The sequence below is a fragment of the Embiotoca jacksoni genome, unplaced genomic scaffold (genome assembly GCF_022577435.1).
Source record: "Embiotoca jacksoni isolate LCO1_2020_lvr unplaced genomic scaffold, fEmbJac1.0.p SCAF_57, whole genome shotgun sequence".
NCBI classification, from domain to species: Eukaryota; Metazoa; Chordata; class Actinopteri; family Embiotocidae; genus Embiotoca; species Embiotoca jacksoni.
In genome coordinates this window covers 1,537,772-1,555,654 of record NW_027185411.1, presented here as the reverse complement: position 1 = coordinate 1,555,654, position 17,883 = coordinate 1,537,772, and the positions used below count along the sequence as shown (strand labels likewise).

Genomic DNA, 17,883 nt, shown 5'->3' with positions numbered 1-17,883 from the left:
ATCACCTCTCATCATTCAAAGGAATCTGTCGAGGATCTGACAAGCTCACGGCGGCAGCTTTATTCCCCACCGTGTTAAACACGAGTCAGCAGAAGCCCGCCGACCGTTCGTCTTCTCCACTGACGTGTTGGAGGTTTGTGGGTTTTTGTCTGAGTGAACTGAACTGTGTTTGGGAATACGTCCGTGTTTGCTTTGATTCTTGCTGAACAGCCAAGAAAACCCAAAGTGGAGTATTTTTGTTACTTTATAAAGTATAAATATATATATATAAATAACTTTTTACCTTTTACTAAAAAAAAATAAATACAACTTTTAAAATTGAAGTGATGGTGTGGTTGAAATCATCCAGATGTGGTGATTTATTATTTTTTATATATATACACAGTGATGAGAGCCGAGCGTTTCCCATAATGCCCCGGGGCCGTGCAACCGGTGGCGGGCAACAGAACCTGCAGCCGACCTGATCTCGTGAGGTTACCGCTGCCCACGGCCGCCATTACGTCACAGCACGTCGGGATCAAGTCGGACCGAAATCTCACCGGCGCGCAGTTTGCGGTAATCGGTTGATCGATTCATCGAACGCGCACACGCCGCAAACTCGTCGGGATTCGGTCCGCGGTTGCGGATTGTACGCGGCAGCGGCGGAGACGCTCCCGCCGCCGCCGCCGCTGCCGCGCTGTGGTTTGGCGCATTGCAGATCCGCGCGAGCCAATCAGAGGGCTCTGTACAGAGCACAGAATATTGCGGGTCTCCCCTGACCAATCACAATCCGCCTCACAAAAGCAAAACCGCAAGTGACACAGTCCCGTCGGTCGCGATTTTAAAAAAACGTATCCTTCCGCCTGTATAACGCTCGGTGCAAGACAAAATAGTCCGTTACTTTCTGGCCGTTTTATAAAGTCGGTGGCGGGTTTTTTAAAATCTTGTAATGATAATTGGTTTGACGCCTGTTGCAGTTAAAAAGATTTAGATTACAATAACGTGATTTTGATGCCAAACGTAATAACAGCTGAGGGACATCAGCAGAGTGTCTTACAGGTGCCATGCTGGCAATTAGATTCAGAGGAGATGGACACTGGAAGGTGTCTGGAAATTAATTTCAAAGGCGACAGCTTTTAGTCTTAATAAAATGATAGCCAATATAATGTCACATTTTAGTCAACATACTCCAATCAATGTTAAAAATGCTCGTTTCCCCAAAGTCCAAACGTGAATAATAACACCACGTTTGACTGTTCTGGACCCCCAAACAAAGATATGTGTTTAGTGCATCAATAAAACACAATGCAATGGTGTGAAATTGTATATTAAGACATTATTATATTAAAACAAGTTCATTTCCGAGTCCCAATACAGCAGAAAAAGTGACTTTTTAAGCTCCTAAAAGCTTTCTTGTTGCAGAGTTACAGTCCAACTTGTCATCATTAGTGCAGACTGATGTATTTTGAATTGTTGGCTGTGATAAGTGTCTGGCCGACCTACTGATTGATTTCTCAGTTCTCCTTTATTAACGTGTTATGGCCATCTCTTTGACTGATGCCTAAAGTCCCGTTAAATAACCATATAATAAACATTACATGAATTGAGGTCCAATTCATGTTTGACCCTCGTTTAAAACGTTTCAAGCATTATTCGTCCCTGAATCCAGGGAAATTATTTTGTTTAGAGATCACAAACGACAACTTTTGTCTATTTGTTTGTTAACTCGACAGCAATTTTGGTTAATATTTACGACTGCACACGTTCAATAACAGAGAAGTGGCCCTGATTCCCTCTGATGTCCTCCTGCATGATTAGTCTTTCTTTTTCCCATTTCTGGTTGTCAAAATTTGGTCTTATAAGTTGTTGTTTTTTTGTGCATATTCTTAATAAAACAATTTAATGGTGAGAAAAAAAAAAAAACCTCTCCCTACGACTGCACTGCACATACACACCAGACAACATATCTTGTTAGATTTAGGATATATTGCGATATGGTATAAGTGTTCTCATAATATGTTGTTATTTGGTGTTGTTAATATCTCCTCGCACTATTGCGTCAACCTTTTTATTTATTTTATTTATTTTTGTGTATTTTTAAACACAACACGTGCACAGCAGCAGCCTGCCATTTTCCTCGTGTGCGAGCACGTCTCGTCGGAGCCCGGCGGGGAGCGAGCACGTCTCCTCCTCCCTCCTCCCTCAGTGCGGAGGGATACGCTGAGCCGTGCAGCGGTGGTTCGTCCCGCCCGCCTCCACCACTCAGCCTCGCTCAGTGGCGACCATCCATTTCCTCTCTTCCCCTTGTAGCTTTTAGCAGATCAACCGCTCCGACTCAGAACAGACATGGTGAGTACCCGACCCGCCGGTGTTATCGTGTGACTTTAAAAAGAAATAAATAAAAAGAAAAGTGAAGCCGCGCGAAGTTGACTGAACCCGGAGTTTTGTTTTAAAAGTCTTCTTTCGTTGAAATATCCCGAAAGCGAGCCGTCGAGTTAGCGCGTTAGCCGTTAACGGTGTGGCGGGGAGCCGCCTCCGGAGCTCCGCCGGAGCCGCCTCCGGAGCTCCGGAGCTCCGCCGGAGGAAGCTTATCGTCGAGTTACCCTTCCAGCAAGTTGTAGTTGTAGCCGGGCGTGAAGCTGAAAGCTGCGAGGCGGACGACTTGTCACAGGTGGCCGCGGTAGTGAGTCGCGGGCGGTTCTCGGCGGCGTTAGCGTGACAGCTAACGTCACTCCCCCGGTGACCGACGCTCTCCTCCCGGTCTCCTCCCGCTCTCCTCCCGGTCACACAGAAACGTGGTTTTTTTTCCCCCTTTTTTTTCAGGAGTTAAAGTCGATAAGTTTGTTTAAAGACGTGATGGAAACTCAAATGTTGAATCTGCGCAGGTGTTTTTTTTTTTTTTGATTGAGATGTGAGACGGATGTTTTTCACGGTTTTATCGACTCCAGACGTGAAAGCTGTCACATCACCCGGTAGATCACGGAGGTCCCGGCCGTTCACCCGGTAGATCACGGAGGTCCCGGCCGTTCACCCGGTAGATCACGGAGGTCCCGGCCGTTACGAGCGGTTGGACGCAACGGCCGGTTGGGGAGAGAAACCCGGCGAACCGCGTGGCTGACGGTCCGAAATTAGGTCAGAGATTTTGGTGTAATATCGTTATGTTTGGGTACTTTACCATTAAAACAGCCCACATACACATTTAAACGTTAGAAAGTCTGTTTTATTTTTTATTTATTTTTTTGCTACAGATTGATTCTGGTAGAAGAAATGCAAGAAAAAGGACTTTTATTTATTTTATTTTTGAATGATTAATTCTGATAATATTTACCTCCATCCCAGTTCTGTCTGCACAATGTCAGACCAGGCATCACCTGTAGTTTTGGATCTTGTGGAGGTTTGCTTACTTTACTCAAACATATATATATATATATATATATATATGTATATATATAACACTCATGTCAAGTGGAAAGATTTCCAACCAATAAATGAGAAACATTCCTCAGGCCTGTTATACAAATGTGTTGTAGGCTGATAATGAAAGTAAAACCCTCTTTAGTTTTACCTTCTTCTTCTTCTTTCTTTTTTTTTTTGGTGATAAATCTCCATATCTAATATCTCAAAGTGAATTTGAGCTAAATGTCTTGTATTTTAGTCGTGTTTAATATCAGGAATATCTTCCTGGCAGTTGGTGTTGCTTGCATTTAATTACACCTGAATCTTAATTCAAGTAAATCTTAATTTAGGTAGTCTGATGGGATGATGTGCTGGTTTTTAAAATGAATTCAGACTCGAGTCCATCACAGCCCTCTCTCTGTCGTTTTAACTTTTTTTGGATGGGTTACCATGGATACGCGGTTAGTTTTTCACAGCTCCACGGTTCAGAAAGTTGGTAGAGGAAGTAGACGTATGCGCTGGTTTTTGCTCATACTTCCTTGTGGGATTTATTTCAAGCAGAAAAGCTGGTCTTGTGTAATGTGTTCATTATAAACCCGCTCGAAGCGACTGACGGGAAACAAAACGAGACTTTGTGTTGTCACGCAGCTTCTATCACAACTCTGTGAACAAGTTCTGTTTCCCCTTAAATCTCTGGAAACTCTCCGTGAGTGCTGTGAAACTAAAACCAAACCTGCCGCCGCCCTCGCCTCGCTGCATGCACCGTCTCCGTCGCGTTGCACCGCCTCGGACAGGAATTTGGCTCGGCCTTCAGAGGCGTTAGCAGCTCGTTAGGTCTCACATTCAACGATGTACACGGATCATAGCTGTCATTAATATCAGCCCGGTTATTGCCTGACAACCCTGTAGTAGGAACATTATGATTATCAAACCATTATTCACACCTTGCCTTCAGGTCGGAAAAGAACACGGCATATAAATGATTTACTATCATCAATACTAGATTAATAGATTCCTAAAACCCTCCTTTTTATTATTATTATTCCATATAACAACATGTATTTGGAAAAACTGTTCAGGTGTCTGGTGGTCCTCGTCCTGATGGAGCAAATTAACAACCTGGTATTGTGCCAGAGGAAATCAAATACTCCCATCATGGTTTTTGTGAATGTAATAGGTGATTCATATTCAATTTTTTTATATTTTATTTTTGGTCATGAACTTTGTGCGTACATTGCAGAGAAGTAAGCAGTGAGAGAATTAGTCAAATAGTGTGAGCAGAAAAGATGCAATTTATCCTGTGGACACCTGTTCTATTTTTTATACATATACTTCTGTTTTTTGAAGTTGTATCAGTGGCAACAGGAACTGAGAGTTGTAAGAAGGGCAGGTTTCCAGTTTGGCCCATTTACTGTTTGTTTTTTTCCTTCTTCAAACCGTGACTGGGCTTGCAGGGGAAACGGTTGGTGAAATGAATGTGTCACTTCCAGACACTGTTGTGTGGCTGCGTGGACGGGGGCCTGGCCCGGGAGGAGGTGGGGGAGGCGGTGGGGAGGGAGGTGGTGGGGAGGGAGGTGTGACCCATGATGCTGTGTAGGAGGTCAGAGGACCAGCCAACTGATCCTCCCTAGGAGCTGCAACAGGAGCAGCGAGATGACAGGCCACAGATTAGCACATACATGTAGACACACACTGAACTCCCGTGACCTCCCCTGGTCTGGACACTGTTACTCACACACACACACACACACACACACACACACACACACACACACACACACACACACACACACACACACCTTAAATCAATTTCCCTGACACATTTGACTGACCTCCTCTGGCCCTCCTGGCCTCTACAAACACACATTGTTTTGTGTGGTGGTACCGTTGAAGGCCCTTCATGTGTTGAACTGCTGCGGGGGGTGGACACTTCATCAGCGCGTGCATCTCGACTGTCCGTCCGTCAGAGTGACGCCAGGCGTTACAAACACTCCTGACATGGAGGCAGCAGGGTTTTCAAAGCGTCACCCGCTGCAGCCCGGGAAGGACGGCGCTCGGTCACGTACGCTCGCAGCGCTGCAGGACGCCAAGCTGGAAAGAGAGACGGGCAGACAGATTATTGAGAGACAGACGGACGGATAAGTAACCGAGGAAAACGTCAACAGAAGAAGCGGCTAATTCCGTCAACTTGTCGTCCGGCTTGTGGACGAGAGAGACGTCGCCCGCTGACCCGTGCTGCTCCAGAGGGTTTGTGAAAACTTGTGTCATCCATCCAGCCGTCCACTCCTGAAGGATTGAAAGACGAGCGCTTCGGTTATCCCATGACGTCACCATTATCCGTGCGCCCGTCCCCCATTCAGGAGGACTAAAAACTTCTATTTACTCAAATCAAAGACTCTTCCATATAATTATGTAACTACTCGGAGAAATGGCGAAAATCTGTTCACCTGCGTGTCCAATTCTTTTTAACAATCAAGAGAGACCGATAGATGTCTAGCCATTATTTTTTCCGTCCACCCGTTCCTCCCACCTTAACACATAATTCCTGCCCGTCTTGCCATCGTTCCCTCGTCATGCTTCCCAAGAGAGTCTCCGTGTTCCCGGCAGACGACGAGCCGGTGAGCTGGTCCGCCATCTACGACCTGTTGGACGAGCAGCGGCACCACTACAAGGAGCTCATCCAGCAGCAGGAGAGGAACTACCGAGCCTTCCTGCAGATGCTCGTGGACACGTCGTCCAGCCGCGTGGACGGCCTCGTCAGGGAGACGCAGGAGCTGAGGAGCCGCCTGCGGGGAACCGAAGCCGAGCTGGCCGAGGTCAAAAAACAAGGAGTCCAGAACGGCAAGCGGGCCGAGCGCCTGGCCGAAGGCTTGGTGATGGTGCGGGGGGCGCTGGACGGGCTCGGAGGGGAAACGGGCGCCGCCGGGGGGGGAGGTGCGGGAGGGAAAGGTGTGGATCTGAAGCAGCGCAGAGCAGGTGGAGGGTTGAGGCTGGATGGAGGAGGTGGAGGCAAGGAGGTGAAGAAACCAGAGCCCAAAGCAGCGAGGCTGGTGGCCGACCTCACAGATATCCACTTTGATGATTTCAAGGTTGAAACGATTCAGATATCTTTCATACGACGTTGTACTGACGGGTGCTTCTGCTTTTTGATGTCTGTTCGTCACGGTTGCAACATGACACGTTTATTTAATGGACTTTTTTTGTTGTTGTTTTTTTAGGCTGACCAACTAACAGAGGAGCAGATTGCTGGTAAGATGACCAGTAACAACAACAACATTTAAATCAAATGTTTCTCAATGAGTCCGTGAGTTTTATTCTAATCCTAATCCCTCCTCAACCTCTTCCCTTCTTGCTTTCACCCTCGTCTCGCTGCGCCCGTCCAGAGTTCAAGGAGGCCTTCTCCCTGTTTGATAAGGATGGAGATGGCACCATCACCACCAAGGAGCTGGGCACCGTCATGAGGTCACTGGGTCAAAACCCAACCGAGGCTGAACTCCAGGACATGATCAACGAGGTGGATGCTGACGGTACGGAGGGATTCATTCGTCAGACTTTGTTGTTTTTTTTAAATCCTTGTAGGTTTATGTAACGAATACTCGTATTTTACTGCTCACTGTGACCGTTTCTCCACCAGGCAACGGGACCATCGACTTCCCAGAGTTCCTGACGATGATGGCGAGGAAGATGAAGGACACTGACAGTGAGGAAGAGATCAGGGAGGCGTTCAGAGTCTTTGATAAGGTAGGAATGGGTTTGTGTGTTGTTTTTTAAGCCGATGGTACAAATGATCAATTCTTATGTCCTGCAAAAGTGTTTTCAGCAAATCCATCCGTGTCCGTCTTTTAAAAAGAAAATGAACACAATGGCTGACGAGAGGAAATCAATAGAAACCATCACCAAAGAGAAAATTGTGTTCAGTTACATTTAACAGCATGTCAATAGAAAAGAGCAAAGTAATGTCAGCTGACCTCCATGTAGCTCAACACGGTCCTCCAGCTGAGTGTTTTCAGTGGGAGGGAAGGAGCTGTGTGTGTCGCCATGTTGGGGATTCAACAGAAAGGCTCGTTTCATCTGTCGGCACAAAGTCCAATTTACCTTGTGACACAATAAAGAGACTTCACAAGCAGAAATCTCAAGTCAACAAAACTATAAAGGAATAATTTGTTTGCAATCCACATGAATTTGTCAGTTCGTATGTTTTCACTTCAAAAATACAGTTTGAATAACGGCGGGATTTTTTTTTTTGTCTCAAAAAAGACCAAACGAGTTTCATACTGTTGAGCCTGAATGATATTCACGTTGACGAGACAACTGTCCCCGCTGGAGGATTTGTGTGAATGACTGACGACGTGTTTCACTGACCACCGGTCTGTCTGTCTGTCTGTCTGTCTGTCTGTCTGTCGGCAGGACGGCAACGGGTACATCAGTGCAGCAGAGCTGCGTCACGTGATGACTAACCTGGGAGAGAAGCTGACGGACGAGGAGGTCGACGAGATGATCAGAGAAGCCGACATCGACGGAGACGGACAGGTCAACTATGAAGGTACGTCAGAACAAAGGCTGTCTGGAGACCCGACCGCACTAATGCACTTTTAATGCATTATGATTTATTAATGTCTCCGGGCCAAATCATAAAGGCTGACAGAAAACACTGCTCGTGAAAGCTCTTCAGTAGTGTGTCTGTCTGATCATGAATGTTGTTGTTTTACAGCACACCAGTTAAACTCTTCCTTTTTATGTTTTGTGTGTTTTTTTCTTTCTCCCCCACAGAATTTGTTCAGATGATGACTGCCAAATGAACCGGGCTCACGTTAAAGACAAAGAATCAGTCAAATGTTTCACTTACCTCTTATTGCAAAAATCTACATTTAATCATACTGTTCTGTATAGACAACTTAAACTGAATGTTGGAAAACTGAAAATCTGTCCATATAAACAAGCTCAAAAAAGGTTAAAAAAAAACAAAAAAACTAAATTAAATTAATCTGCATGTACTGGCTTGTATTCCCCCCTCCCCCCCTCAACCCCCAGCACTGAGCTGCCCAATCAGATCTCAACTCGTTGGCCCAGCAGCCTCTGTGCAGCTGGCCGGTTTGGCCGCCGCTCCTCTGCTTCCTGGTTCCATCTGCCTGACGTCATGACGATTATTTGGGCTGGCCAATCGCCTTTCTTCTACAACTTCCTGTTTTCTTTTGTTTCCGTTCTTCATGCATGCAGCTTTAGATGGGTTACTGTCGGGAACCCGGTGGCAGGAGGCTGTTGTTGGGCCTCAGCTTGGCCTGTGACCCACAGAGAGGAGGGAGGGGGGAGTTTACAGAAAGATGAACCGGCGGATCGTCTGCAGTTTGCTCACCTTAAACGAAGTCAAGTGACGACAGAGCTATTTTTAAGAAAAATATTAAAATGGAATAAACAAGAACTCATTTTAGATTCTGTGTTTCTGGCATGTTGGGATACTCACTTTATCCTTTGTGTGTTTACCTTTTTCTGAGGGAGAAGCCTGAGCGGGCCGAAGATTTGAGCCCCTCGGGCAGCGATTGTCTCGGATCGTCGGCGGGGTCGGGGGGGCTTTGAGGGTGTTTTATACACAAGTACAGGTTTTGGGGCAATATCGGTATCCGGTAAACCAACACGCATCCCTGTGAGAATCAGTCGTGAACTTCAGAGAATAAAACCGTGGTGGGTTCACTGAGCGCGCTCAGGTACGGTTTATTGCCCCAAAGCTCTGTGTGTGTGTGTGTGTGTGTGTGTGTGTGTGTGTGTGTGTGTGTGTGTGTCTGTCTCTGAGTGTGTGTGTGTGTGTGTGTGTGTGTGTGAGAGAGATATTCTTCGGGGGAGGTGATTTCAGTCTGGTGGGGACAGGGTCGGTGCTTTGCAGCATTTCTATCTGGTGTTAGTGTGTGAGTGTTTGTGGGTGGGCGGGAGGGATGCGGCGAGGCCCGGCCCAGTCCAGCTGTTCTGTTCTGTTCAGTTCAGTTGATCTGCATTCCAAGTTCTACATGCTAGTCTTTACATTTTGTTTTTCCAATAAAATATCATGAACTAAGACGCGGCGTCGGGTTGCTGTGTGTTTGTTTCTTGTGTTCCTCCGAGTGAAGCTGGTTCTGTGGGGGAAGTGCAGCTTTAAAATGACTCACCAGCGCTACTTACTGCATGTGATGTCTCACTGAGAGCAGAGTGTAAAGCAGACACTGAAGCCCACTATTTTGGGACGCACATTAGTCGGACAGTGTTATGAGAGCATCGGAAATTTTGGCCTGACTATCGACAAGAACTAGAAAAACTGACGGCGAAAGGTTGCAGCTCGTCTCAGTCTTTCATACAGTTCATGTCGGTGTATCGTACGGGAAATCAAACCTCACGTCTTCTGCTTTGTTCTTATTGTTGTTAACAAAGAAAGCAAAGAAGAGATGAAAAGTTCAACCTTCTCTCAGTATTGTTGTCAAAGGAGGATGATGAAAAAAATCTAAACTATTCAAGATCCTGCTCTCAAGAACCAGTTACATAAACGTTCCTTCATTACTGTAATTGTACTCTGTGTGTGTGTGTGTGTGTGTGTGTGTGTGTGTGTGTGTGTGTGTGTGTCATACAAGGACTTCTCCAGATCGCCGAGAACGTCCGTCTGCAGATGAGGAGGTGTTGCTAGGCAACAGAGCTGGGCACGGGATGGTTTTGAAAGAGAAAGAGGGAGCAGAAAACTGGGAGTTTGAGGGGAGGAGGAGGAGGAGGGTTAAAAGACAATAATAGACTCTCAGGACTTGTGAGGGGTGAAAATTGAAACATGAGGAGATCCGGTGTGCATCTTAAAACTCCCCGCCGCTCTCCTCCGGTTGTTTCTGCAACCGGCAGCTCCGGTCGGATGGAACTTCATGTTTGTAAACCGTTGCCGACGGCGACGCCACTTTCTAGAGCGTTTGAAGATCGAGGTGGAGATAGTGGCATTGACGAGAAGCAGACAGGGAAGACTGAGGGATGGTGAAGGAGTAGGAGGTGTTAGATGTGTCTATGTCACACACACACACACACACACGAGAGTTATGTAAATGTCTGAAGTGCATTAAAATATCTTGCTCTCTGCTTGCTGTTAGTGAGCGGCCACTCCGACATTAAAACAGGGTTTCCAATACCCAAGAGTCTCTGTCCTTCCTCAGATTTAAGTTACACACACACACACACACACACACACACAACAGTCAGAAGAATGGTGTGTGTGTGTGTGTGTGTGCGTGCTAGATATTCAATATTCAGTATTTCTCTTTGTGTCCTCAAGCTGGACAAACTTCTTAATGTGTGAATATTGTTGTCATATATGGAGCAGAAGTTGATAGAAAATCTAAATCTTTACTGTCCTGGATTTTTTTTTTTTTTTTTCTTTTTGCTGAAAATGTCGCTGTTAGAGTTGAATGTTGTTTGACGTGAAGTCGTGTGAATCTGTCGGCACACAAACGATAAAAAAAAAAATTAAAAAAAAAAAAATGTTGCTTATGAAAAACACCTTATCTTTTACAATCGCGCTTTTAAAACCCCGGCTTGTGTTATGTTGTTGTTTACAAGGACAGTTTGGAGATATTCTTATTATCTTATCCAACAGGATCCGAGTGTCAGGTTAAACCAGACAATTAACCTCCGGGACCAACACGGAAACTCGGCACAGGAAAATCTTATTAGTGGCGATGACTTAGTAATTATTTCGCTATAATTATTTAAAAAAATAAATAAATAAAAATCAGTGGACTCTAGTTTCTCGCACCCTGCTGGGCCTCTTCCTTCTCACCTGCTCATCAAGAAATCTCAGGTCTCCACCCGTCTGCTCCGCCCGCCCAGACTGGAGACCTGTTCCACCTCCGCAACCCTGATCAGGTTCATGTGATTTTTATTTGTAGTTCTCAGCGGTCCTCGGGTTCTCCTCTGTTCACAAAAAAGACAATATACTTTGATATATTTTTGGACATTTTGGACCACATGCGTCTTTATGACAGTCTGAATGACATGCTATAGTATGAGTTTTTTTGTCATGCTATAATGATGTATGACTTTAGTTCAAGTTATGGAGGCCAACACAGTGGTGCAGCTCTCAGTGTTGTCGTCTTGCAGTATAAAAGTCACGGGTTCGATTCCCGCCTAAGTGGAATTTCCGTGTTCCTGAAAAACTTAATAACCTAAAAGTAAAGTTTGTCGTCCGTAACGTGGATGACCAACTTATGCATGTTGTCCATAATGTTAAACATTACATTCAAGCAAGAACATGCAATCCTCCACACTAAGTTCCAGACCCCCTATCGAACCCAGAAGCTCCTGATTGTGAGAAGACAACGCTGGCTTGGAACTTCAACATTTTTGATGACTTTCTTGCATGCTTGTCTGACTTATATGACTTATATAACTTTTAAACATGTGAAGGAAGAGAGTTCTACGGTGCAGTGGTTGGTGCTGTTGCCTCCCATCCAGAAGGTTCTGGGTTCGAGACTCTCCCTGGAAAGGATGACATTAACATCCTACATGAAAACCACCGGCAAGGGCAAGAATTGAACCTGCAACCTTCTGACTGGGAGGCAACAACATTAACCATTACACCACCGTGCTTTCTTCAAGAAAATGTGTAAAAGTCATATAAGTAATATAAGTCAGACGAACATGCAGTAGAGGCAGCACAACTTTGCAGTTGCTAGCGTTGTCATCTCACAGTCAGGAAGTACTCGGTTCGATCAGGGGCTTGGAACTCTGTCTGTGGAGGATTGCATGTTCTTGCTTGGAGTGTGACTTTGTCACAATTACGACTACATGATGTTTGTTTTACATCATGGACTATATGCATGATAACATGCATAAGTTTGTCATCCAAATTTGGGATGACATATTTAAATTTACTTATTACTATGCAGGAACATGCAAATTCCACATAGAAAGTCCCAGGCGGGGATCGAACCACGGACCTTTAGACTGTAAGACGACAACGCTGACAACTGCACTGTTGTGTTGCCTGACATAATTTAAACGGAAGTCATATTTATTGTATGTCGTCTAGAATATGACAAAAAAGTCACACTGGAGCATGTTGTCTAAAATATGATCAAAAAGTCATACTATAGCATGTCGTATAAAATATGACAAAAAAAGTCATACTATAGCATGTCGTCTAAAATATGATCAAAAAGTCATACTATAGCATGTCGTCTAAAATATGACAAAAAAGTCATACTATAGCATGTCGTCTAAAATATGATCAAAAAGTCATACTATAGCATGTCGTATAAAATATGATCAAAAAGTCATACTATAGCATGTCGTCTAAAATATGATCAAAAAGTCATACTATAGCATGTCGTATAAAATATGATCAAAAAGTCATACTATAGCATGTCGTCTAAAATATGATAAAAAAGTCATACTATAGCATGTCGTCTAAAATATGACAAAAAAGTCATACTATAGCATGTCGTCTAAAATATGATCAAAAAGTCATACCATAGCATGTCGTATAAAATATGACAAAAAAGTCATACTATAGCATGTCGTATAAAATATGACAAAAAAGTCATACTATAGCATGTCGTCTAAAATATGATAAAAAAGTCATACTATAGCATGTCGTCTAAAATATGATCAAAAAGTCATACTATAGCATGTCGTCTAAAATATGATCAAAAAGTCATACTATAGCATGTCGTCCAAAATATGATCAAAAAGTCATACTATAGCATGTCGTCTAAAATATGATAAAAAAGTCATACTATAGCATGTCGTCTAAAATATGACAAAAAAGTCATACTATAGCATGTCGTCTAAAATATGATCAAAAAGTCATACTATAGCATGTCGTATAAAATATGACAAAAAAGTCATACTATAGCATGTCGTCTAAAATATGATCAAAAAGTCATACTATAGCATGTCGTATAAAATATGACAAAAAAGTCATACTATAGCATGTCGTATAAAATATGATCAAAAAGTCAAACTATAGCATGTCGTCCAAAATATGATCAAAAAGTCATACTTTAGCATGTCGTCTAAAATATGATCAAAAAGTCATACTATAGCATGTCGTCTAAAATATGATCAAAAAGTCATACTATAGCATGTCGTCTAAAATATGATCAAAAAGTCATACTATAGCATGTCGTCTAAAATATGATAAAAAAGTCATACTATAGCATGTCGTCTAAAATATGACAAAAAAGTCATACTATAGCATGTCGTATAAAATATGACAAAAAAGTCATACTATAGCATGTCGTATAAAATATGACAAAAAAGTCATACTATAGCATGTCGTCTAAAATATGATCAAAAAGTCATACTATAGCATGTCGTATAAAATATGACAAAAAAGTCATACTATAGCATGTCGTATAAAATATGATCAAAAAGTCATACTATAGCATGTCGTCTAAAATATGATCAAAAAGTCATACTATAGCATGTCGTATAAAATATGACAAAAAAGTCATACTATAGCATGTCGTCTAAAATATGATCAAAAAGTCATACTATAGCATGTCGTATAAAATATGACAAAAAAGTCATACTATAGCATGTCGTCTAAAATATGATCAAAAAGTCAAACTATAGCATGTCGTCTAAAATATGATCAAAAAAGTCATACTATAGCATGTCGTCCAAAATATGATCAAAAAGTCATACTTTAGCATGTCGTCTAAAATATGATCAAAAAGTCATACTATAGCATGTCGTCTAAAATATGATCAAAAAGTCATACTATAGCATGTCGTCTAAAATATGATCAAAAAGTCATACTATAGCATGTCGTCTAAAATATGATCAAAAAGTCATACTATAGCATGTCGTCTAAAATATGATCAAAAAGTCATACTATAGCATGTCGTCTAAAATATGATCAAAAAGTCATACTATAGCATGTCGTCTAAAATATGATCAAAAAGTCATTCTATAGCATGTCGTCTAAAATATGATCAAAAAGTCATACTATAGCATGTCGTCTAAAATATGATCAAAAAGTCATACTTTAGCATGTCGTCTAAAATATGATCAAAAAGTCATACTTTAGCATGTCGTCTAAAATATGATCAAAAAGTCATACTATAGCATGTCGTCCAAAATATGATCAAAAAGTCATACTTTAGCATGTCGTCTAAAATATGATCAAAAAGTCATACTTTAGCATGTCGTCTAAAATATGATCAAAAAGTCATACTTTAGCATGTCGTCTAAAATATGATCAAAAAGTCATACTTTAGCATGTCGTCTAAAATATGATCAAAAAGTCATACTTTAGCATGTCGTCTAAAATATGATCAAAAAGTCATACTATAGCATGTCGTCTAAAATATGATCAAAAAGTCATACTTTAGCATGTCGTCTAAAATATGATCAAAAAGTCATACTATAGCATGTCGTCTAAAATATGATCAAAAAGTCATACTTTAGCATGTCGTCTAAAATATGATCAAAAAAGTCATACTATAGCATGTCGTCCAAAATATGATCAAAAAGTCATACTTTAGCATGTCGTCTAAAATATGATCAAAAAGTCATACTTTAGCATGTCGTCTAAAATATGATCAAAAAGTCATACTATAGCATGTCGTCTAAAATATGATCAAAAAGTCATACTTTAGCATGTCGTCTAAAATATGATCAAAAAGTCATACTATAGCATGTCGTCTAAAATATGATCAAAAAGTCATACTATAGCATGTCGTCCAAAATATGATCAAAAAGTCATACTTTAGCATGTCGTCTAAAATATGATCAAAAAGTCATACTATAGCATGTCGTCCAAAATATGATCAAAAAGTCATACTTTAGCATGTCGTCTAAAATATGATCAAAAAGTCATACTTTAGCATGTCGTCTAAAATATGATCAAAAAGTCATACTATAGCATGTCGTCTAAAATATGATCAAAAAGTCATACTATAGCATGTCGTCTAAAATATGATCAAAAAGTCATACTATAGCATGTCGTCTAAAATATGATCAAAAAGTCATACTATAGCATGTCGTCTAAAATATGATCAAAAAGTCATACTATAGCATGTCGTCCAAAATATGATCAAAAAGTCATACTTTAGCATGTCGTCTAAAATATGATCAAAAAGTCATACTATAGCATGTCGTCTAAAATATGATCAAAAAGTCATACTATAGCATGTCGTCTAAAATATGATCAAAAAGTCATACTATAGCATGTCGTCTAAAATATGATAAAAAAGTCATACTATAGCATGTCGTATAAAATATGACAAAAAAGTCATACTATAGCATGTCGTATAAATATGACAAAAAAGTCATACTATAGCATGTCGTATAAAATATGACAAAAAAGTCATACTATAGCATGTCGTATAAAATATGACAAAAAAGTCATACTATAGCATGTCCGTTATAAAATATGATCAAAAAGTCATACTATAGCATGTCGTCTAAAATATGATCAAAAAGTCATACTATAGCATGTCGTATAAAATATGACAAAAAAGTCATACTATAGCATGTCGTCTAAAATATGATCAAAAAGTCATACTATAGCATGTCGTATAAAATATGACAAAAAAGTCATACTATAGCATGTCGTATAAAATATGATCAAAAAGTCAAACTATAGCATGTCGTCTAAAATATGATCAAAAAGTCATACTATAGCATGTCGTCCAAAATATGATCAAAAAGTCATACTATAGCATGTCGTATAAAATATGACAAAAAAGTCATACTATAGCATGTCGTCTAAAATATGATCAAAAAGTCATACTATAGCATGTCGTATAAAATATGATCAAAAAGTCATACTATAGCATGTCGTCTAAAATATGATCAAAAAGTCATACTATAGCATGTCGTATAAAATATGATCAAAAAGTCATACTATAGCATGTCGTCTAAAATATGATAAAAAAGTCATACTATAGCATGTCGTCTAAAATATGACAAAAAAGTCATACTATAGCATGTCGTCTAAAATATGATCAAAAAGTCATACTATAGCATGTCGTATAAAATATGACAAAAAAGTCATACTATAGCATGTCGTATAAAATATGACAAAAAAGTCATACTATAGCATGTCGTCTAAAATATGATAAAAAAGTCATACTATAGCATGTCGTCTAAAATATGATCAAAAAGTCATACTATAGCATGTCGTCTAAAATATGATCAAAAAGTCATACTATAGCATGTCGTCTAAAATATGATCAAAAAGTCATACTATAGCATGTCGTCTAAAATATGATAAAAAAGTCATACTATAGCATGTCGTCTAAAATATGACAAAAAAGTCATACTATAGCATGTCGTCTAAAATATGATCAAAAAGTCATACTATAGCATGTCGTATAAAATATGACAAAAAAGTCATACTATAGCATGTCGTATAAAATATGACAAAAAAGTCATACTATAGCATGTCGTCTAAAATATGATAAAAAAGTCATACTATAGCATGTCGTCTAAAATATGATCAAAAAGTCATACTATAGCATGTCGTCCAAAATATGATCAAAAAGTCATACTATAGCATGTCGTATAAAATATGACAAAAAAGTCATACTATAGCATGTCGTCTAAAATATGATAAAAAAGTCATACTATAGCATGTCGTCTAAAATATGATCAAAAAGTCATACTATAGCATGTCGTCTAAAATATGATAAAAAAGTCATACTATAGCATGTCGTCTAAAATATGACAAAAAAGTCATACTATAGCATGTCGTCTAAAATATGATCAAAAAGTCATACTATAGCATGTCGTCTAAAATATGATCAAAAAGTCATACTATAGCATGTCGTCTAAAATATGATCAAAAAGTCATACTATAGCATGTCGTCTAAAATATGATCAAAAAGTCATACTATAGCATGTCGTCTAAAATATGATCAAAAAGTCATACTATAGCATGTCGTCTAAAATATGATCAAAAAGTCATACTATAGCATGTCGTCTAAAATATGATCAAAAAGTCATACTATAGCATGTCGTCTAAAATATGATCAAAAAGTCATACTATAGCATGTCGTCTAAAATATGATCAAAAAGTCATACTATAGCATGTCGTCTAAAATATGATCAAAAAGTCATACTATAGCATGTCGTCTAAAATATGATCAAAAAGTCATACTATAGCATGTCGTCTAAAATATGATCAAAAAGTCATACTATAGCATGTCGTCTAAAATATGATCAAAAAGTCATACTATAGCATGTCGTCTAAAATATGATAAAAAAGTCATACTATAGCATGTCGTCTAAAATATGATCAAAAAGTCATACTATAGCATGTCGTCTAAAATATGATCAAAAAGTCATACTATAGCATGTCGTCTAAAATATGATCAAAAAGTCATACTATAGCATGTCGTCTAAAATATGATCAAAAAGTCATACTATAGCATGTCGTCTAAAATATGATCAAAAAGTCATACTTTAGCATGTCGTCTAAAATATGATCAAAAAGTCATACTATAGCATGTCGTCCAAAATATGATCAAAAAGTCATACTATAGCATGTCGTCTAAAATATGA

The 17,883-nt window shown here is 40.2% G+C and overlaps 1 protein-coding gene across 1 annotated transcript; it reads left to right on the top strand.

Moving 5' to 3' along the window:
* Window positions 1-2,227: 2,227 nt before the first annotated feature.
* calm1a (calmodulin 1a) lies at window positions 2,228-9,423 on the top strand. Its single transcript, XM_069172958.1, has 6 exons — window positions 2,228-2,328; window positions 6,594-6,624; window positions 6,759-6,902; window positions 7,010-7,116; window positions 7,783-7,918; window positions 8,146-9,423. Exons 1-6 carry the CDS (start codon window positions 2,326-2,328, stop codon window positions 8,172-8,174), a joined length of 450 nt encoding a protein of 149 aa, XP_069029059.1. The 5' UTR covers window positions 2,228-2,325; the 3' UTR covers window positions 8,175-9,423.
* The last annotated feature ends 8,460 nt before the right edge of the window (window positions 9,424-17,883 follow it).

What these genes read in the sequence shown, in the direction of transcription:
- calm1a (XM_069172958.1), top strand. An exon ending in CAACGAGGTGGATGCTGACG is followed by an intron (nt 6,903 to 7,009) that starts GTACGGAGGGAT and finishes TTTCTCCACCAG; the next exon opens with GCAACGGGACCATCGACTTC. An exon ending in CGTTCAGAGTCTTTGATAAG is followed by an intron (nt 7,117 to 7,782) that starts GTAGGAATGGGT and finishes GTCTGTCGGCAG; the next exon opens with GACGGCAACGGGTACATCAG.